The following is a 21,000-nucleotide window of genomic DNA, read 5'->3' as shown; positions in this document are numbered from 1 at the left end:
TGCGAAGCGAAAAGCAAAAGTGCCTATTTGGCAATATTTCAGATTTAAGCCCAATGCTATAAGGGAACCATGACGTTACGAGGCCATCGCTGTGAGGAGGACCGAGCAGTCACAGACGGTGTGCGCGGCGGGGCAGCACAGGGTGTAAACCTGCGCAGCGAAAGCTGGACCGGAGAGGCCAGACACATCGCCACCAGACGGTAAAGATCAAAGTAAGCACGCTACACGTACTGACCGTCATCTTTTCTTGTCAAATGCCCGGTGTGATCTGTAACACCGGTGTTGTCACGAGTTTATTAACCGGTGGGAAAATGTCCTCACCGTTACATCCTTAGCAGCCGCCCAGTGCACGGTGGCACTGTTGTGGCAGGTTGGAGAGAGTCTGTTTGCATAAAGTTCTCAACTTTATGCAAATGAGCTCGTCCAGCGTGACGCATCCGGCTCACGAAACTTGGACCAAGCTGTCAAACTAGACAATCTAGTTCTAAAATGAAACCAGATTCAGCAGTGGCATCACCTGTTTCTCCCTTAAAATGTTTTCTGAAGTAGATTTTGGTGGATTGTTTAGACGGAATAACAGAAAGTTTACGAGCAGGCCGCCACGTTGTCTCCTGTTTGAACCGACGAGCAGAGAACCAGGGACCAATCAGGTGCATTCCACAAGAGTTGAGTGAAGCAGCGTGTCCCCTAGTGTCCTCGCCGGACCTGGTGGACATGTAGCGCTGGATTTAACATTATAGACATGACCACTGTCTATCAGTGGAACAATTTAGCCACAAATTCACAGATTGACCGTACACGGTCCAGACATAGACTCAGTTTAGACCGAGTCTCGTTTGAACATTAAACCATGTAAACATGTTCTCGTAGAAAGCCAAAATACAAGTATGAACCTGGAAATGAGCACGATATGTCCCCTGTAACACTGCAGCAATGTAGGGTAGTGCAGGACATTTTACATTCATGCATTAGTGTATTAAAGAGTCTGCAGCCTTGTGTGGATCTTCCATTGTTGCGAACAAAGCTCCACGTCTAAACCAGCAGTAACCAAGCATGTAGCGATATTACTACAGTGAGTACATGTATGTTGATTCTGTATGTACGGGAAGACCACACATGCTGCTGAAACACACACCGTTGTGCACACAAACGGCCTGTCTCTATGTCTCTTTCACACATTCGTGCCCACACAAATCATGCAGAAAATTCTGCGTTCTCACAGTGGGATTCACGGCAAATGATGCCTTTCTGGCTGTAAACTCAGATGCCAATAATGAGGATTTGGGACCTTTCAGTCTATATTTGGGCTTGAGCTGATGAGCATCATCATAAACTCCCTGATCCTGGTTTTATTTGTTGCTCAGATCCACTTTTTCAATTCAATTCTTCCTCACCTTCCCTCTCTTTCTATTTCTCTGATTGTCAACACTGTCTCCCTCTCTCGCTCTTTTTCATCCTCTCTCTCTCTCTCTCTTTGTGTTTGTCTATGTCTCTCTCTCCCTGTGAGCCCGGGGCACAGCTCAGAGTGCGGTCCCAGTTCCCTCACAGGGAGGGATTGAGGGATAACGGAGGCTGTTGACAGGAAATCAGCCTCGGCCACGCCGTTCCCCGCGCTCCCCTAATCCGCTTCCCTGCTAAAAAATAGTCCCTAATACCCCCAGCAGCCCTGAGGCCATATCCTGGCTGCGCTCCGAAAAAATTAGCCTGCGCACGCACACACACACACACACACACACACACACACACACACACACACACACACACACACACACACACACACACACACACACACACACACGCACACACACACACGCACACACATATATATATATATGCATCACACTAAAGATAAGTGTACACACAGGATGAATACACACAGACATATGTGTTATAGAAATGCTTGAACACACACAAATGCATGTAGCCACACATAGAGATAAAAAGAGAGCCCTTGCAAAAACACAGATTAGATGGTGGTGCACGCAGACACACACACACACACACGCAGACACACACACACACACACACACACACACACACACACACACACACACACACACAGACACGCACACGCACACACATCTCCTATCTGAAGCGATCCCATCTGCAACTATCTACAGTTATGGATATGTTTGCCAAGTCTATCTTTCTTTTGGAGATAACGTCCGCCCTTGTGTGTGTGTGCGTGTGTGTGTGTGTGTGTGTGTGTGTGTGCACATACACAAAGGCGTGTGCATATGCTTGTGTGTGTGTGTGTCTGCCTTTATCAGGTGAGGATTGGTGTGCTGCAGCAGTAGCCCAGTTTGGCTCGCAGACACACTGATCATCTATTCAGCTCACACGGGAGAGAGAGAGCGAGTGTCTCCCATGCACACACACACACACACACACGCACACCAAACGCACACGCGCACACACACACACACACACACACACACACTTGTGCAGCACACCATGTTGAGCTCTGAGCACTGCCTGAAGCCTCACAGAAGACAAGCTAGTGCAGGACCGGGCTGCGTTGGACCCACAGTGATTCAACCCGTACTGACAAAATGAGTAGCTGCCTATTTAATTAGTAATTAGTGTATTACTACCTTTTATTGCACCAGCAGTAGTTAGGGCATTTCATTAGTTAGGAGATAAAGCCATTAATAAAACCAGAAACCAATCAACAGTGGAGCGAAGGAGTTATCACCGTGTTTATCATTATTGTTAGTGAGTTTTACTGAATGTGCCTGAATCACACTCTGATGCTGAGTAAAAGCCTTTTTTCCCCATTACACAAATACAGTGTAATTATAATACACACAAGAAATACCTTTCACCCACACATTGGAACATTTAATGAAATGATAAGTTACCTTTTCACCTATTTTGGTAATATTTCTTGTGAATTCTAATCTTGTAATAAAATTTAAAGCTTCAATAGGTAGAATGTTTTTGGCATCTTTGGGCAAAAATCCCATAATAAGCTTTCAGCATATTGTTTTTCAAATGTTGAGAGAAAATTAGACTTCTGCTCCTCCTCATGGCTCTGTTTACAGGCTTTAGAACATCTAGTCCGTGACGGGAGACTTTGACCAATCACAGATCATTTCAGAGAGAGAGCGCTCCTATTGGCTGTTCGTTCAACGAGGCAGCTGTCAATCACTCGCAAACTCCGATCAAACGGTCAACCTAGGCAGCGCTGATAAATATGAATCAATATTCTGTTACTATAATGACTATTTCTCTCCTCAGATGTTTCCAGAATCATCTTGTAGTGCACGGTTTAGCTGTAAAATGAGAAAGTTTGCTCCGGCTGGTGGGCGGGGCTTGGTCTGATCTCAACATGGCTGCCGGGTCATAAACTTTCTCCTGTCTCAGATCTCCCGTCACGGGCTAGATGTTCTAAAGCCTGAAAACAGAGCCATGAGGAGGAGCAGAAGTCTAGTTATCTCTCAGAACACTTGAATTACAATATACTGAAAGGTTATTATGGAATGGCCGCTTTAAATGAAGGAAGCTAATATTAAATTGAATATTGGCACATAGTATCAGCTATCAGAAGGCTCACTGACATTGGCCTTCAAAAACTTGTGGCCAAAGACAAACTGCCTCTAGTAAAACAATGTCACACTTCATTCATTTCCACCCAAACAGGGAAGAATGAGAGCAGGTTAGTGTGACACTCGGGGACACCTGAGCAGGACGGATGTGTGCTAACACTGGAACCTGAACTCGGGTCGTCCGGTTCAAGGACAGTTCCCACTCCACTACCCAAACCTGCCTGAACCTCTCTGGACTACCCCCCCCCCCCCACCCATCCACCCACCAGTGTGAGTGCTCCTCCAGGGTCTTGACGGGCTCCTGGACGTTGCGGACATCCCAGAACTTGACCTTGCAGTCGTCTCCGCAGCTGGCCAGGTAGTACTGGCGGTTGGGGTTGAAGTCAAGGTCACGTACCAGCTGGCCATGGGCATTCTCTATACAGTAGATCTGACTGGAGAGAGAGAGAGAGAGAGAGAGAAACAGAGAGAGAGAGGAGAGAGGTGATTAGAAAGAAGGGAGAAAACAGGAGACATGGAGGGGAAGACATATGAGAGGAGAGGCAGACAGAAAAGAATTAGGATGAAGGGTTAGGAATGAGAGGAAGCAGCCGGAGAGAAATGATAAGAGAGAGGTATGGAAGAGAGAAAGAGAAAGAGAGAGAGAGAGAGAGAGAGAGGGATATGACAGAACAACAAAAGGAGATATGATAGAGAGAGAGAGAGAGAGAATGATTCACAGGGTCCACACACACAAGAACATTCCCAGGCTAAATCAAATCCTCCTCTGTGTCTGTGTCTGTCAGCGAAGGCCAGGCTCAATAAAGAAGCCGACACCGGCGGTGGTAAATTATAAAGGCAAGCCTCATAACCGCACAGCCTTGAGTTCCTGCTAGAGTGAAGTTAACAGAATGACATGACAGAGGAAGAGAGACGCTCTGTGCATTGTGCCACTTTCCATCTTTCTGGCCACCTCCTCCACCTCCACCTCCTTTCATCCCCTATACATTTTCCTTGGCTCACCTTATCCTCTCTCTTTAAATATATACTTTAACAAGGCTCTAAACTGAGTCGATGTCTGGACCGTGTATGGTCAATCTGTGAATTTGTGGCTAAATTGTTCCACTGATCTTAGTTTCACAGCTTGGTCCAAATTTCATGAGCCGGACGCGTCGCGCTGGATGGGCTCATTTGCATAAAGTTGAGATTTCTTAACTTTATGCAAATGTAGACCCTCTTCAACTCGTGGGCGAGTTGGACTGCTTCTTTTGCTTTCCATAGATAATGATTAGGGCTGGGATACGCCTATCTCCCGATTTGATACGATCACAATTCTTGGGGGCCGATTCGATATGTATTAGGATTTTTAAGTATTGCGATTTGATATTGCGATTTATTGTGATTTTTGTTATCTTTTTTAACACTAGACCATGGGAAAACACTTCTAAGGACTTTTACTTTGGAAAATATCTCAATTAATACAGTAAAAATGTTTGATTTTCAGCATGTATGTAGACAAAGTCAAATATATCAGTCATTGTCAGGAATTATCTATTGAATTTTTTCCAACAACCCAAAAATCAAAGAATAAAGAAATTTCCCTCACAGATTAGTGGTATTTTTCTTTTTAATTTATAAGGGACATGTAATGTTTTATACTTCTGGACGTAGTCCCACGTGTCTACTTCCTCTAACTTCTCCAAGGTGGTCTCTCCCGTCAGCTCCGTTCTCTTTATCCATCCATGGTCAGCTCCATTGGGGCCGTTTGAATGCATTTAACATAAATGTCAGTATCTGGGTGCTCTACAGTTGTAGCGTCGGCTCATTTGACCACGGAGATGAGAGCGACGGCTGGCTCGACCGCAACGTTACCGCGATACGATAACGTTTCCTGTCCGTGACAGAGTTAGCATGCAGCTTTAGCTCTGCTCTGTCTAGCTCTGCTTTTCCTGTCAATGTGTGAAACCCAAAGTGTTTCCATCCTTTACTGGATGTGTAGTGTTTACCACGCTGGATTTATAATCTGAGGGTGCAGGTCGTATCCACGCTGACCCTCCAACGGTTTTCACTTTTCCGTTTCGGCTCTACTGTTGTGTCCTCTTTTAATTCTTTCCTACTCTGACCTTCCAACCATGACTTTTCTGTATGTATTGCCATGGTTTCAAGAACCAAATTCAGCTATGGTAACGGTCATTTTCAACAATTCTACTTTCTAACTTCTTTCTTACTAGAAACTAGCAGAATAAAGTAAAGGTTTCAGACCAAAACAGAGCTAAAAAGGAGAGTGAATCTAATATTGGTTAAGTAACTAAGCAACTGTCTGTATAGACCAATATACCAGTTGATTTGTGCTCTAATGCCGTCGACATCATTGTGGTGGCAGAGTTGAAGTGAACAGATTTTCACTGACAATGAAAGTAGGATACTTGGGTTAATCACTGTCAGAAATCTCCCCCTACGACAGGTAGGTGATCTGTGTGAATGTAGAAATGATTCATTCTCTAAACACTAGTGTGAAATTGGTTACAACAGGCTTTGGAGAACAATAACAATACATGTTTTTTCCAACATATTTTTTGTAACTTTACCTGCTAGCTCATGGTTATAAATCAACAAACTTTCAATCCACCATGACTCCTTGTATTGATCAGATGTAAAACATAATTTAAGAAAAATGTGAGAGACCTGACTTAGGAAAAGTGACAGGAAACATATGCAGAGAGTGCCCAGCCCAGATAGCAAGAGATCAGCGGCACAACGCAGGCAGACCTTGGTCTGAAGTGGTCCCTAGTCGGTCCATTGTCGACATGCGTCATGCTTCTCAGTATTCAAACACAAGGACGTAATGGAGACGAATGAAAGTGAAATTTATTTCCTGTAATAGGGCCTTGTGAATATTACCTTCCGTTTTTTCAAAAGCTGAAGTGTATTGTTGTCGGTTAATAGCACTGATCAACTGGTGATTTGCAGATTTTAAAAGGGATACATTATGAAAAACTCACTTGTGCACATCCATCCTGGCATCTGGAGTGTCTAGCAACCCACAAACTGTGAAATAAGACAACCCAGTCAGTCTCTTGTGGGCTGTCTAGATCAGAAAACATGTGATTCAACAAGCCGTTCAGATTTAGCTCCCCTAACTACGTGATTAAATATTTGAATCAATCGATTAAATATTTTAATCGATCGATCAATTCTACAGGAGGTCCTAGACACAGTTCTTGGCAAAAGCTGTTTAAAAGTAAAATCCTTGGCATATACAGTGGAGGAAATAAGTATTTGATCCCTTGCCGATTTTGTAAGTTTGCCCACTTACAAAGAAAAGAACGGTCTATAATTTTAATGGTAGGTATATTTTAACAGTGAGAGACAGAATATAAAAAAAAAAATCCAGAAAATCCCATCATATAAAAGTTATAAATTGATTTGTATTTTATTGTGGGAAATAAGTATTTGATCCCCTAGCAACCAACAAGAATTCTGGCCCCCGCAGACCGGTTGGATTAGTCCTCTCGCTTTAAGAAAGTACTCCGAATCTCAACTCGTGACCTGTATAAAAGACAACTGTCTCAACTCATTACCTGTATAAAAGACACCTGTCCACAATCAGATTCCAACCTCTCCACCATGGGCAAGACCAAAGGGCTGTCTAAGGACGTCAGGGACAAGATTGCAGACCTGCAAAAGACTGGAATCGGCTACAAGATCATCAGCAAGCAGCTTTGTGAGAAGGAGACAACTGTTGGTGCCATTATTCGGAAATGGAAGAAACACAAAATGACCATCAATCGGCCTCGGTCTGGGGCTCCACGCAAGATCTCGTCTCGTGGGGTATCGATGATCATGAGAAAGGTGAGGGATCAGCCCAGAAATACACGGGAGGAACTTCTTAATGATCTCAAGACAGCTGGGACCACAATCACCAAGAAAACCATTGGTAACACACTAAACCGTAATGGATTAAAATCCTGCAGTGCCCGCAATGTCCCCCTGCTCAAGAAGGAACATGTACAGGCCCGTCTGTTTGCCAATGAACACCTGAATGATTCAGAGAAGGCTTGGGAGAAGGTGATGTGGTCAGATGAGACCAAAATCGAGCTCTCTGGCATCAACTCAACTCGCCGTGTTTGGAGGAAGAGAAATGCTGACTATAACCCCAAGAACACCATCCCCACCGTCAAGCATGGAGGTGGAAACATTATGTTTTGGGGGTCTTTCTCTACTACGGGGACAGGACGACTTCACCGCATCGAAGGGAGGATGGACGGGGCCATGTACCGTGAAATGTTGGGCGACAACCTCCTTCCTTCAGCCAGGACACTGAAAATGGGTCGTGGATGGGTCTTCCAGCACGACAATGACCCAAAACATACGGCCAAGGCAACAAAGGAGTGGCTCAAGAAGAAACACATTAAGGTCATGGAGTGGCGTGGCCAGTCTCCGGACCTTAATTCCATAGAAAATCTGTGGAGGGAGCTGAAGCTTCGAGTTGCCAAGTGACAGCCTCGAAACCTTAAGGATTTGGAGATGATCTGCAAAGAGGAGTGGACCAAAATCCCCCGAGATGTGCGCAAACCTGGTGACCAACTACAAGACACGTCTGACCTCTGTGCTTGCCAACAACGTTTCTTCACCAAGTACTGAGTCATGTTTTGCTAGGGGATCAAATACTTATTTCCCACAATAAAATACAAATCAATTTATAACTTTTATATGATGAGATTTTCTGGATTTTATTTTTAATATTCTGTCTCTCACTGTTAAAGTAAACCTACCATTAAAATTATAGACCGTTCTTTTCTTTGTAAGTGGGCAAACTTACAAAATCGGCAAGGGATCAAATACTTATTTCCTCCACTGTATACCAGTGTTATTCTGTGGGTTTACCAGTGAGATGCCACCACAGTAATGGCGGCTTGTTTACTTCTAAGAATGTACAGTAAGGTGGTGCGGACATCCAAAACCATAGTAGGCCGGTGCTGGACCAATAGAAGACAGCAATGAAAGATATAGAAGAAGGTCCGCACACTGTAGCTCCCTTTAAGTGCAATTTATTGGCACATCTTAGTTCCTAAGATAAAGGGAGCTAAAGTGAGATACAGTGTGCAGACCTTCTTCTACGTTATTCATTGCAGGCTTGTTTACTTCTGCCTTCAACATGGATTTGTCTATATACAGTATGACAATATCTTTAGGACTGCAAAACAGTATTCATAACATGTCATATGAAAAATCCTATTTCTGCATAAGCAGCTCTTCTATATGTGTGTGAGTGTAATAATGTTACTAGGTGTACAGGTACATATTAATGGCTGTGTTGCTAATATATGGAAGCTGTCTTTGTAGCCTCCTGATACTGTTTTCTAAATAAAAGAAGGAAGCAGCAAATCAACTGGGTGTCAGAGAATGGAAGCCCATTTGAATAAACTGGTAATTAATTAGATCTAGAGCTCTGCCTCCACCATAAATGCAACATGAGACTGTAGAAAAGCAGTACTTGTTTTTCTTCAACACCATTTCCTCTCCAGGCTAGCCTAGCAAAGCTCAGCTTGGCATGGTTTTGTTCAGCAGAGTGGAAAGCCTCAGTGTTATGGCCCAGCTGGATGCCAACAGCAGCTAGCCAGCTAGCTAGTCACCCTGCTGATCACGTTAGGCAATTAACATGCTAATTAAAAATCTCATTAAAATAAAGGAGGTATAAGAGAATGACCTCGGGCAGACCGCTGGGCTTCAATTAGGTCAAGACAACTCGGGGACTGTGTGTGGCTCTGTGCGTGTGTGTGTGTGTGTGTGTGTGTCTGTGTGTGTGTGTACGTGCTGTCACTGCCACTGGACCGTGCCGTTGGTGTCAGCATATGGAGCTCGACAGACAATGTCAAATAACTTCCACTAGCTCCCACCGAAACACTTTTCATGGAGCATAGACTGAACATGTTCTAAATAACTATATGATATCTGGTTAGCACTTATTAGCATGTACAGTATATGCACTTTGATTCCTGGTTTGTTCAATATGTTATGTTTTATCTATTCTTTTGTTATTATACTGTTTGACTTGCACCAACAAAACCAAAGAAAATTCCTAGTGTATACCTCTTACACCTGGCAATAAACACCATTCTGATTCTGATTCTGATTCTGATTCTGATCTGGATATGTCAAGCTTTCGCAAACATGAGCTGTGTCCCTGTTGTGTAAAGCACGGGTAGGTTCACCTGCTGGGCATTTCTGCCTGACGCACCTCCGACGGTGCCGTTGTGCCGGCTGCAGTCAGTCGTCAGTAGTGTATTCTGTAGTGTTGGAAATAGCCAGCATAAAGACCTGAAATCACTTTTTTAAGGGTGATGTTTTAGCCCAGGAATATTACCATTTGCTAAGTTCTGTGATTTCAATATGGCATTAGTGTTTCAAACTCATTGATTCATTGATGTCTGACTGTTTTCTATTAAGGTTATATATAATATAAGGCTGTCAATCAATTCAAATATTTTATATTTACTTTCAGCATATTGTAATTCAAGTGTTCTGAGAGAAAAGTAGACTTCTGCTCCTCCTCATGGCTCTGTTTTCAGGCTTTAGAACATCTAGCCCGTGACGGGAGATTTTGACCAATCACAGGTCATTTCAGAGAGAGAGAGTGTTCCTATTGGCTGTGCTCCGGTCTTGTGATTGGAACTTGGCGTTCCTTCACCAGATTTCACAATGGCGTCACAGTCTTTCTCATTTTACAGCTAAACAGTACACTACAAGATGATTCTGAGAACATCTGAGGAAAGAGATATGGCATTACAGTAACAGAATATTGATTCATATTTGATCAGCGCTGCTTAGTTTGACCGTTGGATCAGAGTTCGCGAGTGATTGACAGCCAGCTCTCATAGACGGCAGTTGGACAGCAGACCTCAGATCAACTCTTACTGCTTGTTTTCCTCCGGTCTGTAAAATCTTGCAGATGCCGTTACGAGCACCAAAGGACACCGGAGGACACCAGAGGACACAGAGGAACATGATTTTTTTCAGGTTACCTGTCTCATGCACTACTGTCATGATATTTATAAAAAATATAAAATATAAATATAATAAAAATATAATATATTTTATATTGATTTTATATTTTATATATTTTATAAATAAAATTTGGAGAAATTCCCGCCAGGCGTTCCTGAGATATCGCGTTCAAGAGAATGTGACGGACAGACAGACTGACAGACAATCCAAAAACATAATACCTACAGCCTCGGCTGTCACCTGCACGGAGGCATACAAATCTTGCCTGGTCCTGTTTTGGATCTGGCTCCATAATAATAAAACACGAGCTAACAAAGCTTTTATTTCTCCTCACTGTTATTTGTAAAATCAGCAACATGCAAAACATTCAGGTAATTCTAGTGAGCTCATTTTCAGACACCGCTGATGATCTTCTTAGCCAGTTAAAATGACAAAGCTCACTGGGGCGTATTATATCAGCTGTTGATAATCAATGTTAATGACTTAATTAATTCCACTCTTAAACGTCGCTTTACAATCAGTGTGCTTCTGTAGTTCAACAACACCAACAAGATATATTCAGAGGACAATTTATATTGACAATTTACACACATGGACAAAATTGTTGGTACCCTTCCGTTAAAGAAAAAACAAAACACAATGTTCACTGAAATAACTTGAAACAGACAAAAGTAATAATAAATAAAAATGTACTGAAAATTAACTAATGAAAATCAGACATTGCTTTTGAATTATGGTTCAGCAGAATCATTTAAAAAAACAAACTAATGAAACTGGCCTGGACAAAAATGATGGTACCCTTAACTTAATATTTTGTTGCACAATCTTTTGAGGCAATCACTGAAATCAAGTGATTTCTGTAACTCTCAATGAGACTTCTGCACCTGTCACCAGGTATTTTGGCCCACTCCTCGTGAGCAAACTGCTCCAGCTGTCTCAGGTTTGAAGGGTGCCTTCTCCAGACTGCATGTTTCAGCTCCTTCCACAGATGTTCAATAGGATTTAGATCAGGGCTCATAGAAGGCCACTTCAGAATAGTCCAATGTTTTGTTCTTAGCCATTCGTGGGTGTTTTTAGCTGTGTTTTGGGTCATTATCCTGTTGAAGGACCCATGACCTGCGACTGAGACCAAGCTTTCAGACACTGGGCAGCACATTTCGCTCCAGAATGCCTTGATAGTCTTGAGATTTCATTGTACCCTGCACAGATTCAAGACACCCTCTGTGCCAGATGCAACAAAGCAGCCCCAGAACATAACCGAGCCTCCTCCATGTTTCACATTAGGTACAGTGTTCTTTTCTTTGGATCCTTCATTTTTGCGTCTGTGAACATAGAGCTGATGTGACTTGCCAAAAAGCTCCAGTTTTGTCTCATCTGTCCAAAGGACATTCTCCCAGAAGCTTTGTGGCTTGTCAATATGCATTTTGGCAAATTCCAGTCTCGCTTTTTTATGATTTGGTGTCCTCCTTGGTCATCTTCCATTAAGTCCACTTTGGCTCAAACAGTGACGGATGGTGCGATCTGACACTGATGTACCTTGACCTTGGAGTTCACCTCTAATCTCTTTGGAAGTTGTTCTGGGCTCTTTGGTTACCATTCGTATTATCCGTCTCTTCAATTTGTCATCAATTTTCCTCTTGCGGCCTCGTCCAGGGAGGTTGGCTACAGTCCCATGGACCTTAAACTTCTGAATAATATGTGCAGCTGTAGTCACAGGAACATCAAGCTGCTTGGAGATGGTCTTATAGCCTTTACCTTTAACATGAAGGTCTATAATTTTCTTTCTAATCTCCTGAGACAACTCTCTCCTTAGCTTTCTGTGGTCCATGTTCAGTGTGGTACACACCATGATACCAAACAGCACAGTGACTACTTTTCACCCTTTAAATAGGCAGACTGACTGATTACAAGTTTGAAGATACCTGTGATGCTATTTACAGGACACACCTTAGTTTAACATGTCCCTATGGTCAAATTATTTTACATCTTTTCTAGGGGTACCATCATTTTTTGTCCAGGCCAGTTTCATTAGTTTGTTTTTTAAAATGATTCTGTTGAACCACAATTCAAAAGCAATGTCTGATTTTCATTAGTTCATTTTCAGTAAATTTTTATTTATTTTTACTTTTGTCAGTTTCAAGTTATTTCAGTGACCATTGTGGGTTTTTCTTTCTTTAACGGAAGGGTACCAACAATTTTGTCCACGTGTGCATATTCAGTTGTATCTTCCTAAGCATCAACACGTGCTTTACACCACTGGTTCCCAACCTGGGGGTCCCGACCCACACTATGGGTTGCCAAAGCTTCATGGGGGGGTAGCGAGGCCTTCTTGAGTTTAAGGGGTGTAAGACAATGTTTTTAAAAAAAATATACAGTTGGCATTTATCTCAGCATTTCAATCATTTATGTGAAGAAAACTAAATGAAATTTATTTTAAAATTGTATTTGTAAAGTTTGGATTATTATTTGAAGTACGAATTTAAAACAAATCTCACAGGATAAGGGCACAGTGAAGACCTGAGCACAAGTGATATTCACAGAGCCTTCCCTCTCTGTTAAACAGCATCAAAACAGCACGCAGTTAAAACAACCAAAGAGCTGATAGAACAATGGCCACACATCAGGGAGAAGAAAACAATTGTTCGTCAAAAAAGAACCTATTAATTGATTGTTAAAGATTAAAAATAATAATAATATAGAGTATTAAAGTATACCTAAAAATAAGAGGAAAACTCATCTCTGATGCAATATTCACAGGAAATAATCTGCTCAGAATTCATCCAAAGAAAATGTTGTGTTCACTATTTGGGTTAATTGTACAGTTTATCAGTTGTTCTGTTCAGTTATGTTATGCATTGAAGATAATATGAAATATCCATAAAATATGTCATTATAGTCAGGGGTGGTCAGTTTACTCAATGATAGATAAGGGGTCGCCTTAGGAACAAGACTCGGTCCAAACCGAGTATATAGTTGGACCGGATATGGTCAGTGTGTGAATTTGTGGCTACATTGTTACACAAATAGTCAGTGGTCATGTCTATCATGTTTTGTGAACAGTTTTTTCCACTTATATCTTAATGTTTGATTGAAAGACAACTTATAATGAAGCAATAATAGTAATAGTAAATGGTAACATTTACTAGTCAGTATATTATACATTTTATACAAGGTGAAAAGGTATTAGCATGACATACAGTATGCAGTGTTAAAAGTATTTCATTATCAATGCAGTATCAATGGCGTTCATCATATAAGTGCTGTGTAACAATATATACATACTTTGCGAAAGTTTATGTCATCACTGACGTTGTTGCTGCCGTATTTATTCCTAGATGGAGTGTTAATAGCAGCTACAATGTTAGCATAGCCTGGCATTGATCGATCCGAACTCCATTCAGAAAACAAGCATTTTAAAAGTTGTTTGCTTGTCGTCTTGGTAACAGACCCGACAAAGCATGAATTTGTTTATTTTTACTAATCAGCATCATTATATAGTTATTTCGGCATCATTTTTGATCCGTTTACAACAGCGTCTCTGCCATATTTTGCCTAGATGACGTTATGCTGAGTGTTGATGGAGTAGCTACAATGTTAGCATAGCCTGGCATTGATCGATCCAAACTCCATTCAGAAAACAAGCATTTTAAACGTTGTTTGCTTGTTGTGTTGCAGACAGACTTGACAAAGCATGAATTCGGTCTTTTTATAAATCAACATCATAATGTTGTTATTTCGGGATCCTTTTGATCCGTTTATTGTAATTAAATCACAGCACAGTCTCTTTATTTTGGGTTCATACCGCAGTAGTGACGTGTGGCTTGCTAGATACAGATACAGTATGTAAATACAACTCGCCGCCGGGTGATGTTATGAACCCAGACACAATGGCATTTGGTTTTCTGACATATCTGGGACTTCCACAACATGTACAAAGCAGCAACAGTGGTTATTTCTGGAGAAAAGCGAGGCGAAAATGTGCTTCACACTTGGTGTGAATGCCCGGCAACACAATACGAAGCACAACATAACGTAACTTAAACGAATATATGTACAAGAACAGCACTATGTAATGATACATTGAACCACTGACACGCTCCCAGAAAACCTAAACACAGAACTGTTCCCCCCCGCCTTTTCATTTTGAAAGAGCAACGGCCGATGAGGAAACTCCAACAGTCGGCCGACCAATCCTGTAACTTCATCACTCAGTCAGTCAGTCACAGACTTTTGCGTTTGTACGGCTGGCCCTCTGCGGTCCAGCAAAAAAGGTTGGGAGCTACTGCTTTAAGTAATACCTATGTGTTGGTTACATTTACAGGTTACCTATAAGAATGAATCTGAGTCCATTTGGAACTTTTGGTGAACTCACTCAAAATAGCAGTTTCATGTGTAATTTTGAGCTGGAGCACATGATTTATTTACAGCGCTCCCTCCCTCTGCTCCGTGTGACTCTGAGGTAAAAGGCGTGACCCTGGGCTGTAGGGTGGCTGGTGTTCAACCCGGCCCGCCGTGGAATGGGACGCGCCCGCCGCGTGAAAAGGAAATGGAGCAGGAAATTGGGTTAGTTTCGCTCGTTCCCTCTCTGGTGTCTCTGAGCAATCCCCTCCACGCACGCACGCACGCACGCACGCACGCACGCACGCACGCACGCACGCACGCACGCACGCACGCACGCACGCACGCACGCACGCACGCACGCACGCACGCACGCACGCACACACACACACACACACACACACACACACACACACACACACACACACACACACACACACACACACACTCTCACGCATGCATACACACACACACACACACACACACACACACACACACACACACACACACACACACACACACACACACACACACACACTCTCACACGCATACACTCCCCCTGCCCTAGCTAATCGTGGAGGGACCTGGGACTTTTTGTATGTGTGTTTGTGTTTGTATGAGTGCGGAGGATTAGAGTTGTGGCCGGACCTAAGCCACCAAACACACTCAATCTCAAGTCATCCAGCCAGCTAGGCTGAGAGTGTGTGAGTGTGTGTGATGGGGGTTGATGAGGGGACAGGGGACCTATTACACACAGTTAGGCACACACAGATAAAAACATAAAACTGGGAAAACACACTGCCTAAAATACTGTTATGTGTGTAAATACAGAGGAAGATTTAGGTGTGTAAGAGAGAAGCTACAAAAGGTAGACAGACAAGCACACATTTGGCCATCACACACTCACACATACACAATCATTCACACACACCCTCCTGGCTTAGCCTGGGTGATAAATCTCTCTGCTGAGGGGATCGACTGGAACACAGACGCTCACAGTCACACACACACACAGTCACACACACACACACACACACACACACACACACACAGTCACACACACACACACACACACACACACACACACACACACACACACACACACACACACACTTCTGTTTCTATGACAACTGCTGTGGGGAGGGAGGGGGAGAAAAGAAAAATCGAAAGAGGAGAGCAATCATTTCATCGCTGATCAAAATTAAAGCCTGGCTTTGAGATGGAGCTGGCAGAGAAAGAAAGATGGGAGAAAGAGAGGCAGGTAGAGGGAGGGAGAGGAGGATGGAGGGAAGAGGAGAGTCTTCATGCACAAAGGTAAGGGATCATTACATCAAGCAGCCTCAATGATTGGGGGGGATCGACATGCTTAGCAAGAAGCGCTCACAAAAGTTGATGAGGGAAAAACTAAAATCACAACTGACTAAGTTTAAACTTCCAAAAAATAATGTTACATCCCCTACACTTCAATCCACTGTAATTAAAGATGTCAGAATTCAGTACTTGTCAATAATGCCGTAGCAATCATACCGTCACAAGTCATCTATATCTCTCAATTTGGGCTGTCAAAGTTAACGTGATGATAATATCACTCACTCATCTTCAACCGCTTATCTGAGGTCGGGTCGCCGTGGCAACAGCTCCAGCAGGGGACCCCAAACTTCCCTTTCCTGGGCCACATTAACCATATGATAATAACATGTTAACACAATTTTTTTTTAACGCCACTCATTTCTTTAATGCATTAAAGGTACTTGTTTGTAACTTCTTACACGTATAAATCATTCGTGGTCGGTGTGCCATGCACGCTCGCGTGTGGCTACGCTGTTCAGACAAGACTCCAACACAAACTACACAGAAGCACCAAAACCGTAAAGTTATATCTGGTGAAGCCCGTCTGTTAAACAGTGTCAACTCTTCCTGCTTCGGCCCCCCGACCACGGCCAGAAGACACAGGGGAGACGTAGCTTTGGTCTCCAGGGCCGAAGTCTCTGCTGTACTCTGCTCCTCTGCCTGCTTGCCTTCACTCACACACCGTGCTCGTTCTCACTCGCTATCTCGCACCACCTCTCACGTGCATCCGCGCACACTCCACACTGCAGAAGAGTTAGTTTAGCTCTGAGAATATCTAGTGAAGTGGACGTTTGTGCAGAAATAACTGCTGCAGCTCCTCCAGACCAACAGAGGTTTCCCGTGTCTTGTGAAGTGACGGGGCTCTGCAGAGAGAAACGTTATGGTCTCCCCTGTTCCCTCCGACCGCGGTCGGGAGGCTGAGGCAGGAAAAGCCAACACTAGGATCAGCATTGATTCATGGAGAGACCTTCGTCTGGTCAGCTAACATTACTGCCAAGCAGCTGAAATATAGTGATATTGTGCTTTTAGCTGACGTGTGTCGCCTCACTGTTTTGAGCGATGCTCGTTCATGTCTTTTTAGAGCGAGCACAAGCGCGAGCAACAGGACACGGATTTTCGTTGACTTAACGGCCACAGGTGTCGCTGTTAACAAGACATTTCTGATTCTTATATAGAGCCCCTTTAATGCAACTTGCAATTTTTAGATTGTAGCGGCTCAGTTTTAAAGCTAGAGAGAAGATACTGGTATCATATGAAACTAGTAAACCTGATGAATCCATCGGTACCAACCATATCATACTAGCTTGCAAAGGAGGTTAAATAACGCTCCAAACTTATACAAAATTTTGGCAAGGAAAAACTGGCATGGCCATTTTCAAAGGGGTCCCTTTACCTCTGACCTTAAGATATGTGAAACCAAATGGGTCCTATGTGTACCCACGAGTCTCCCCTTTACAGACATGCCCACTTTATGATAATCACATGCAGTTTGGGGCAAGTCATAGTCAAGTCAGCATATTTTTTATGCTAAATGCAGTACCTGTGAGGGTTTCTGGATAATATTTTTCATTGTTTTGTGTTGTTAATTGATTTCCAATAATAAATATATACATACATTTGCAAAAAGCAGCATATTTGTCCACTCCCATGTTGATAAGATTATTAAATACTTGACAAATCTCCCTTTACGGTACATTTTGAACAGATAAAAAAAATTGCAATTTATTTGCGATTAATTGTGATTAACTATTTTAATCGATTGACAACCCTAATCTCAATGCGATTCATCTTGAGGCCTTCTTTACACACCGGGCGCGTGACGAAAATGCGAAATACTCAGCTGCAAATATTTTGCGTCAAAACTATTCATACCGGCAGCAATGTGAATTTACGACAGTTCCAACACTTGTTCAATAAAAAGTTTGAATAGATTTGCGCAGGCAGAGGACCTACAACTGGGATCCTATTGACCCAGAGCAGAGTCTGTCTGAGCAAAATTGTTCTATAGCCTAAACTAATGTGAACTATTTAATTGAGTTTCCTTTTAGCAAAATGCTAAAAGTGAATTTGAGGTCTCTCCGGTAAACGGTTAAGGCCCTGACACACCAAGCTAACGGTCGGCCGTCGGACAGTTTGGTGACGTCGTGCTTAGGACGTAGGGCTTTTATTGTGAAAGGTAAGAACTGAAGGAGTGGATCTGGTCTGCGCTGCTTTTGTCAGGGTTGAAAGGTCGCCGTCTTGGTTCAGAGTATGAAACCTCACTGTTGTTGTACAATAGCGTGTACGCACAATGTGAATGGTTGATGTCTTTATTGGCAGTGCGAAAGCTCTGAGAAATTGACCTTGTTCCGAAAAAATAATGACGTCACTTTTTCACCATGTAATATTCACATTCTGTGTAAAAGTACTCATGACAAAAACAATAGTTCAGAAAAATATATTGATGCGCAAATTCGCAAACAAATAAATTTCCCCCAGAGTGTAAAGGCCTCTAGTCTAGTCATAAAAAAGTTTGAATTGAAAATTCGCTAAACCCAACAGCTATTGTCCAATCATAGCTTAGCAACTGTAGCATGGCAAGTCTGTCAAGCTTTGGATTTCTCCACACATTGAAGCGATGTGCTGTAGCAAAAGAGATATTACATATATAATATTTAACGAGTTTGAAGAGACCTAAAACACTACAGCAAAAGTGTTACTAATGAATTAAACAGTATGTTTATCTGTTCATGTGTTCCTACTGGGGAGTTGATTTACCTCAAAAAACAATTATCTGCTGATTTACAGACGTCTCTTTCCCAATGTAAGTCAATGGGAAAAAGTATTTTTGGGCCAAATGGCATCATGTGACGGACACGGAAGTTTGTGTCGTAAAGATGACATGCAAAAAGCGGTTTACAAATGACACGTGGAATGTCTGTGTGAGACCGGGATTGTTACGTGAGACACTGTTATGTTTGCAGTTATTATATTTTCCTCATGGATAAAGGTGTTTCAGCACAATAGAATGTATAGCAGACTGACATAATGAGGAGCCTGCTTTTGTCTACCTCTGTCTGGAATCAAGTAATCACTATTTCAAGAATTTCGAGTGGTAGATCTGCCACCCCCTAAACCGTCATTGTAAACTGCATATGAGCCGTGCAAGAATGGAAAGCTTGACAGGCGTAGCAACAGTAACTAAGAGGGGTGGCGGGCTGGAATCACAAATCTAAAGGTATTTTTGCTCGTTTTTATTCTTTAATTTCAAGGTTTGCATAAGGTCATGAATACACCATTATGTGAGTTACAGTATGATGTCTGGCTCAGGTCTACTAGGGAGTGTGTGTGTGTGTGTATGTGTGTGTGTGGGGGGGGAGGGGAGGCACATGAAAAGGTTAAAGATGATCGATTTGACAGTAGCTGGGTTCAAAAGGTCACCCTCAAATCAACAGCGGCACATGGAATACCACTAGTTCAAAAACAGCTGACGTCTTCTGCATAATGGCTCGTATTAGAATGTGATATACGACGCTCCTAATAGGCAACACTTTTTGCATAATGGTGCTATATTTGAATATGTGAATAAAATATGATGGAAAAGGCTTTTGAATAATGGTTTACTTTGGGTACCCTATCATTATGGCACGCCGAAGCACTGCCTAATCTGTTGAACAGGTGGAATGAAAAGGCTGTGTTTGGTTCAGGAGGCGTGCAGCGTGAACAGGAGCCTCTGTCGTCTGCCTGGATGACGACTTCTGATGCCGTCTCGTCCTCGTCTTTGTACCAACAGACCGCTGGCTTTTAACCTGGACTGTGAAGGAGCCAGTAGCACCACTATCAATCATTTCACCTTCTTTTACGCTCGCTCTCTCTTTCCATATGTGCTCATTGTGCTCTCTCTCTCTCTTTCTCTAGCTCACTCTCTCTCGCTCACACTCACACATGCACACATACACACCACAGGGGAGGTGTAGAGAGTCCATGCTTCACTGCAGCACTGCACTGCTTTTCAGTATGCACCCTGCAGTGCATGGTATGGCCGCAAGCGGGACAGCTATTACACAGCTCTCTCTCTCGTTTGTGTGAAGTGTGTGTGTGTGTGTGTGTGTGTGTGTGTGTTGCCCCTCACTGTGGACTGTCGATCCAAGAGGGAATTCAGGGGAGACGCAGTGGAAGAACATCTCCAGTGACAGGCATGTCTCACACACACACACACACACACGCGCATGCGCGCGCGCGTGCGCGCACACACACACACACACACACACACACACACACACACACACACACACACACACACACACACACACACAGCTGTATGCCCAGTGGCTAGTACTACATGCCTGTTAGCTAGCCTAATATTATTCAAAGGCTCAAAGCACCCCAGTGTGCCAAAAATGACACACAGTTGGTTCCCCACAAACCAACACAACACTGTTTTTTTTCATCATTTCTCTACAAAGACATTTTGAAGTTATGACAGAAGTGTTACTATAGCAGGCCTACACATATACACTGATGTAGCCATGCTTCTATACATTCTAAAACTAAACTATGACTGACATTCGCTGTCTTGCAGGCTATGATCTGTATAAGACCTGCATGGTTCCTCAACAATTTCCAATTTCAAACTTTTTCTTGTCTGCATACAAAACAGTTTTTTGTCAGTGGCCAAACAACATGGCTGACAAGGCTACATCACTCCATAGCTGAAGATTATTCCTGAATGATGGGGGGTGGGGAGGGGGGCTTTTTTCACGTAAAAAATGCACCCGATTCAACTGTTATCAGCTCA

General features: G+C 42.9%; 1 protein-coding gene across 2 annotated transcripts in view; it reads right to left on the bottom strand.

Moving 5' to 3' along the window:
• Positions 1-21,000, bottom strand: part of eipr1 (EARP complex and GARP complex interacting protein 1) — an 86,862-nt gene that overhangs the window by 9,729 nt on the left and 56,133 nt on the right. Inside the window, exon 7 of one of the 2 annotated variants that reach the window (XM_074659975.1) lies at positions 3,815-3,982. The exons of the other annotated variant lie outside the window; for it this stretch is intronic. Coding sequence (XP_074516076.1) covers positions 3,815-3,982 — 168 coding nt within the window. The remainder of the gene's footprint in view (positions 1-3,814; positions 3,983-21,000) is intronic. 2 annotated transcript variants of the gene reach the window in all.

Source organism: Sebastes fasciatus, chromosome 15 (assembly GCF_043250625.1).
Source record: "Sebastes fasciatus isolate fSebFas1 chromosome 15, fSebFas1.pri, whole genome shotgun sequence".
Classification (NCBI taxonomy): domain Eukaryota; kingdom Metazoa; phylum Chordata; class Actinopteri; order Perciformes; family Sebastidae; genus Sebastes; species Sebastes fasciatus.
Note: the sequence above shows the minus strand (reverse complement) of the source record. Positions and strands in the feature narration are given on the sequence as shown.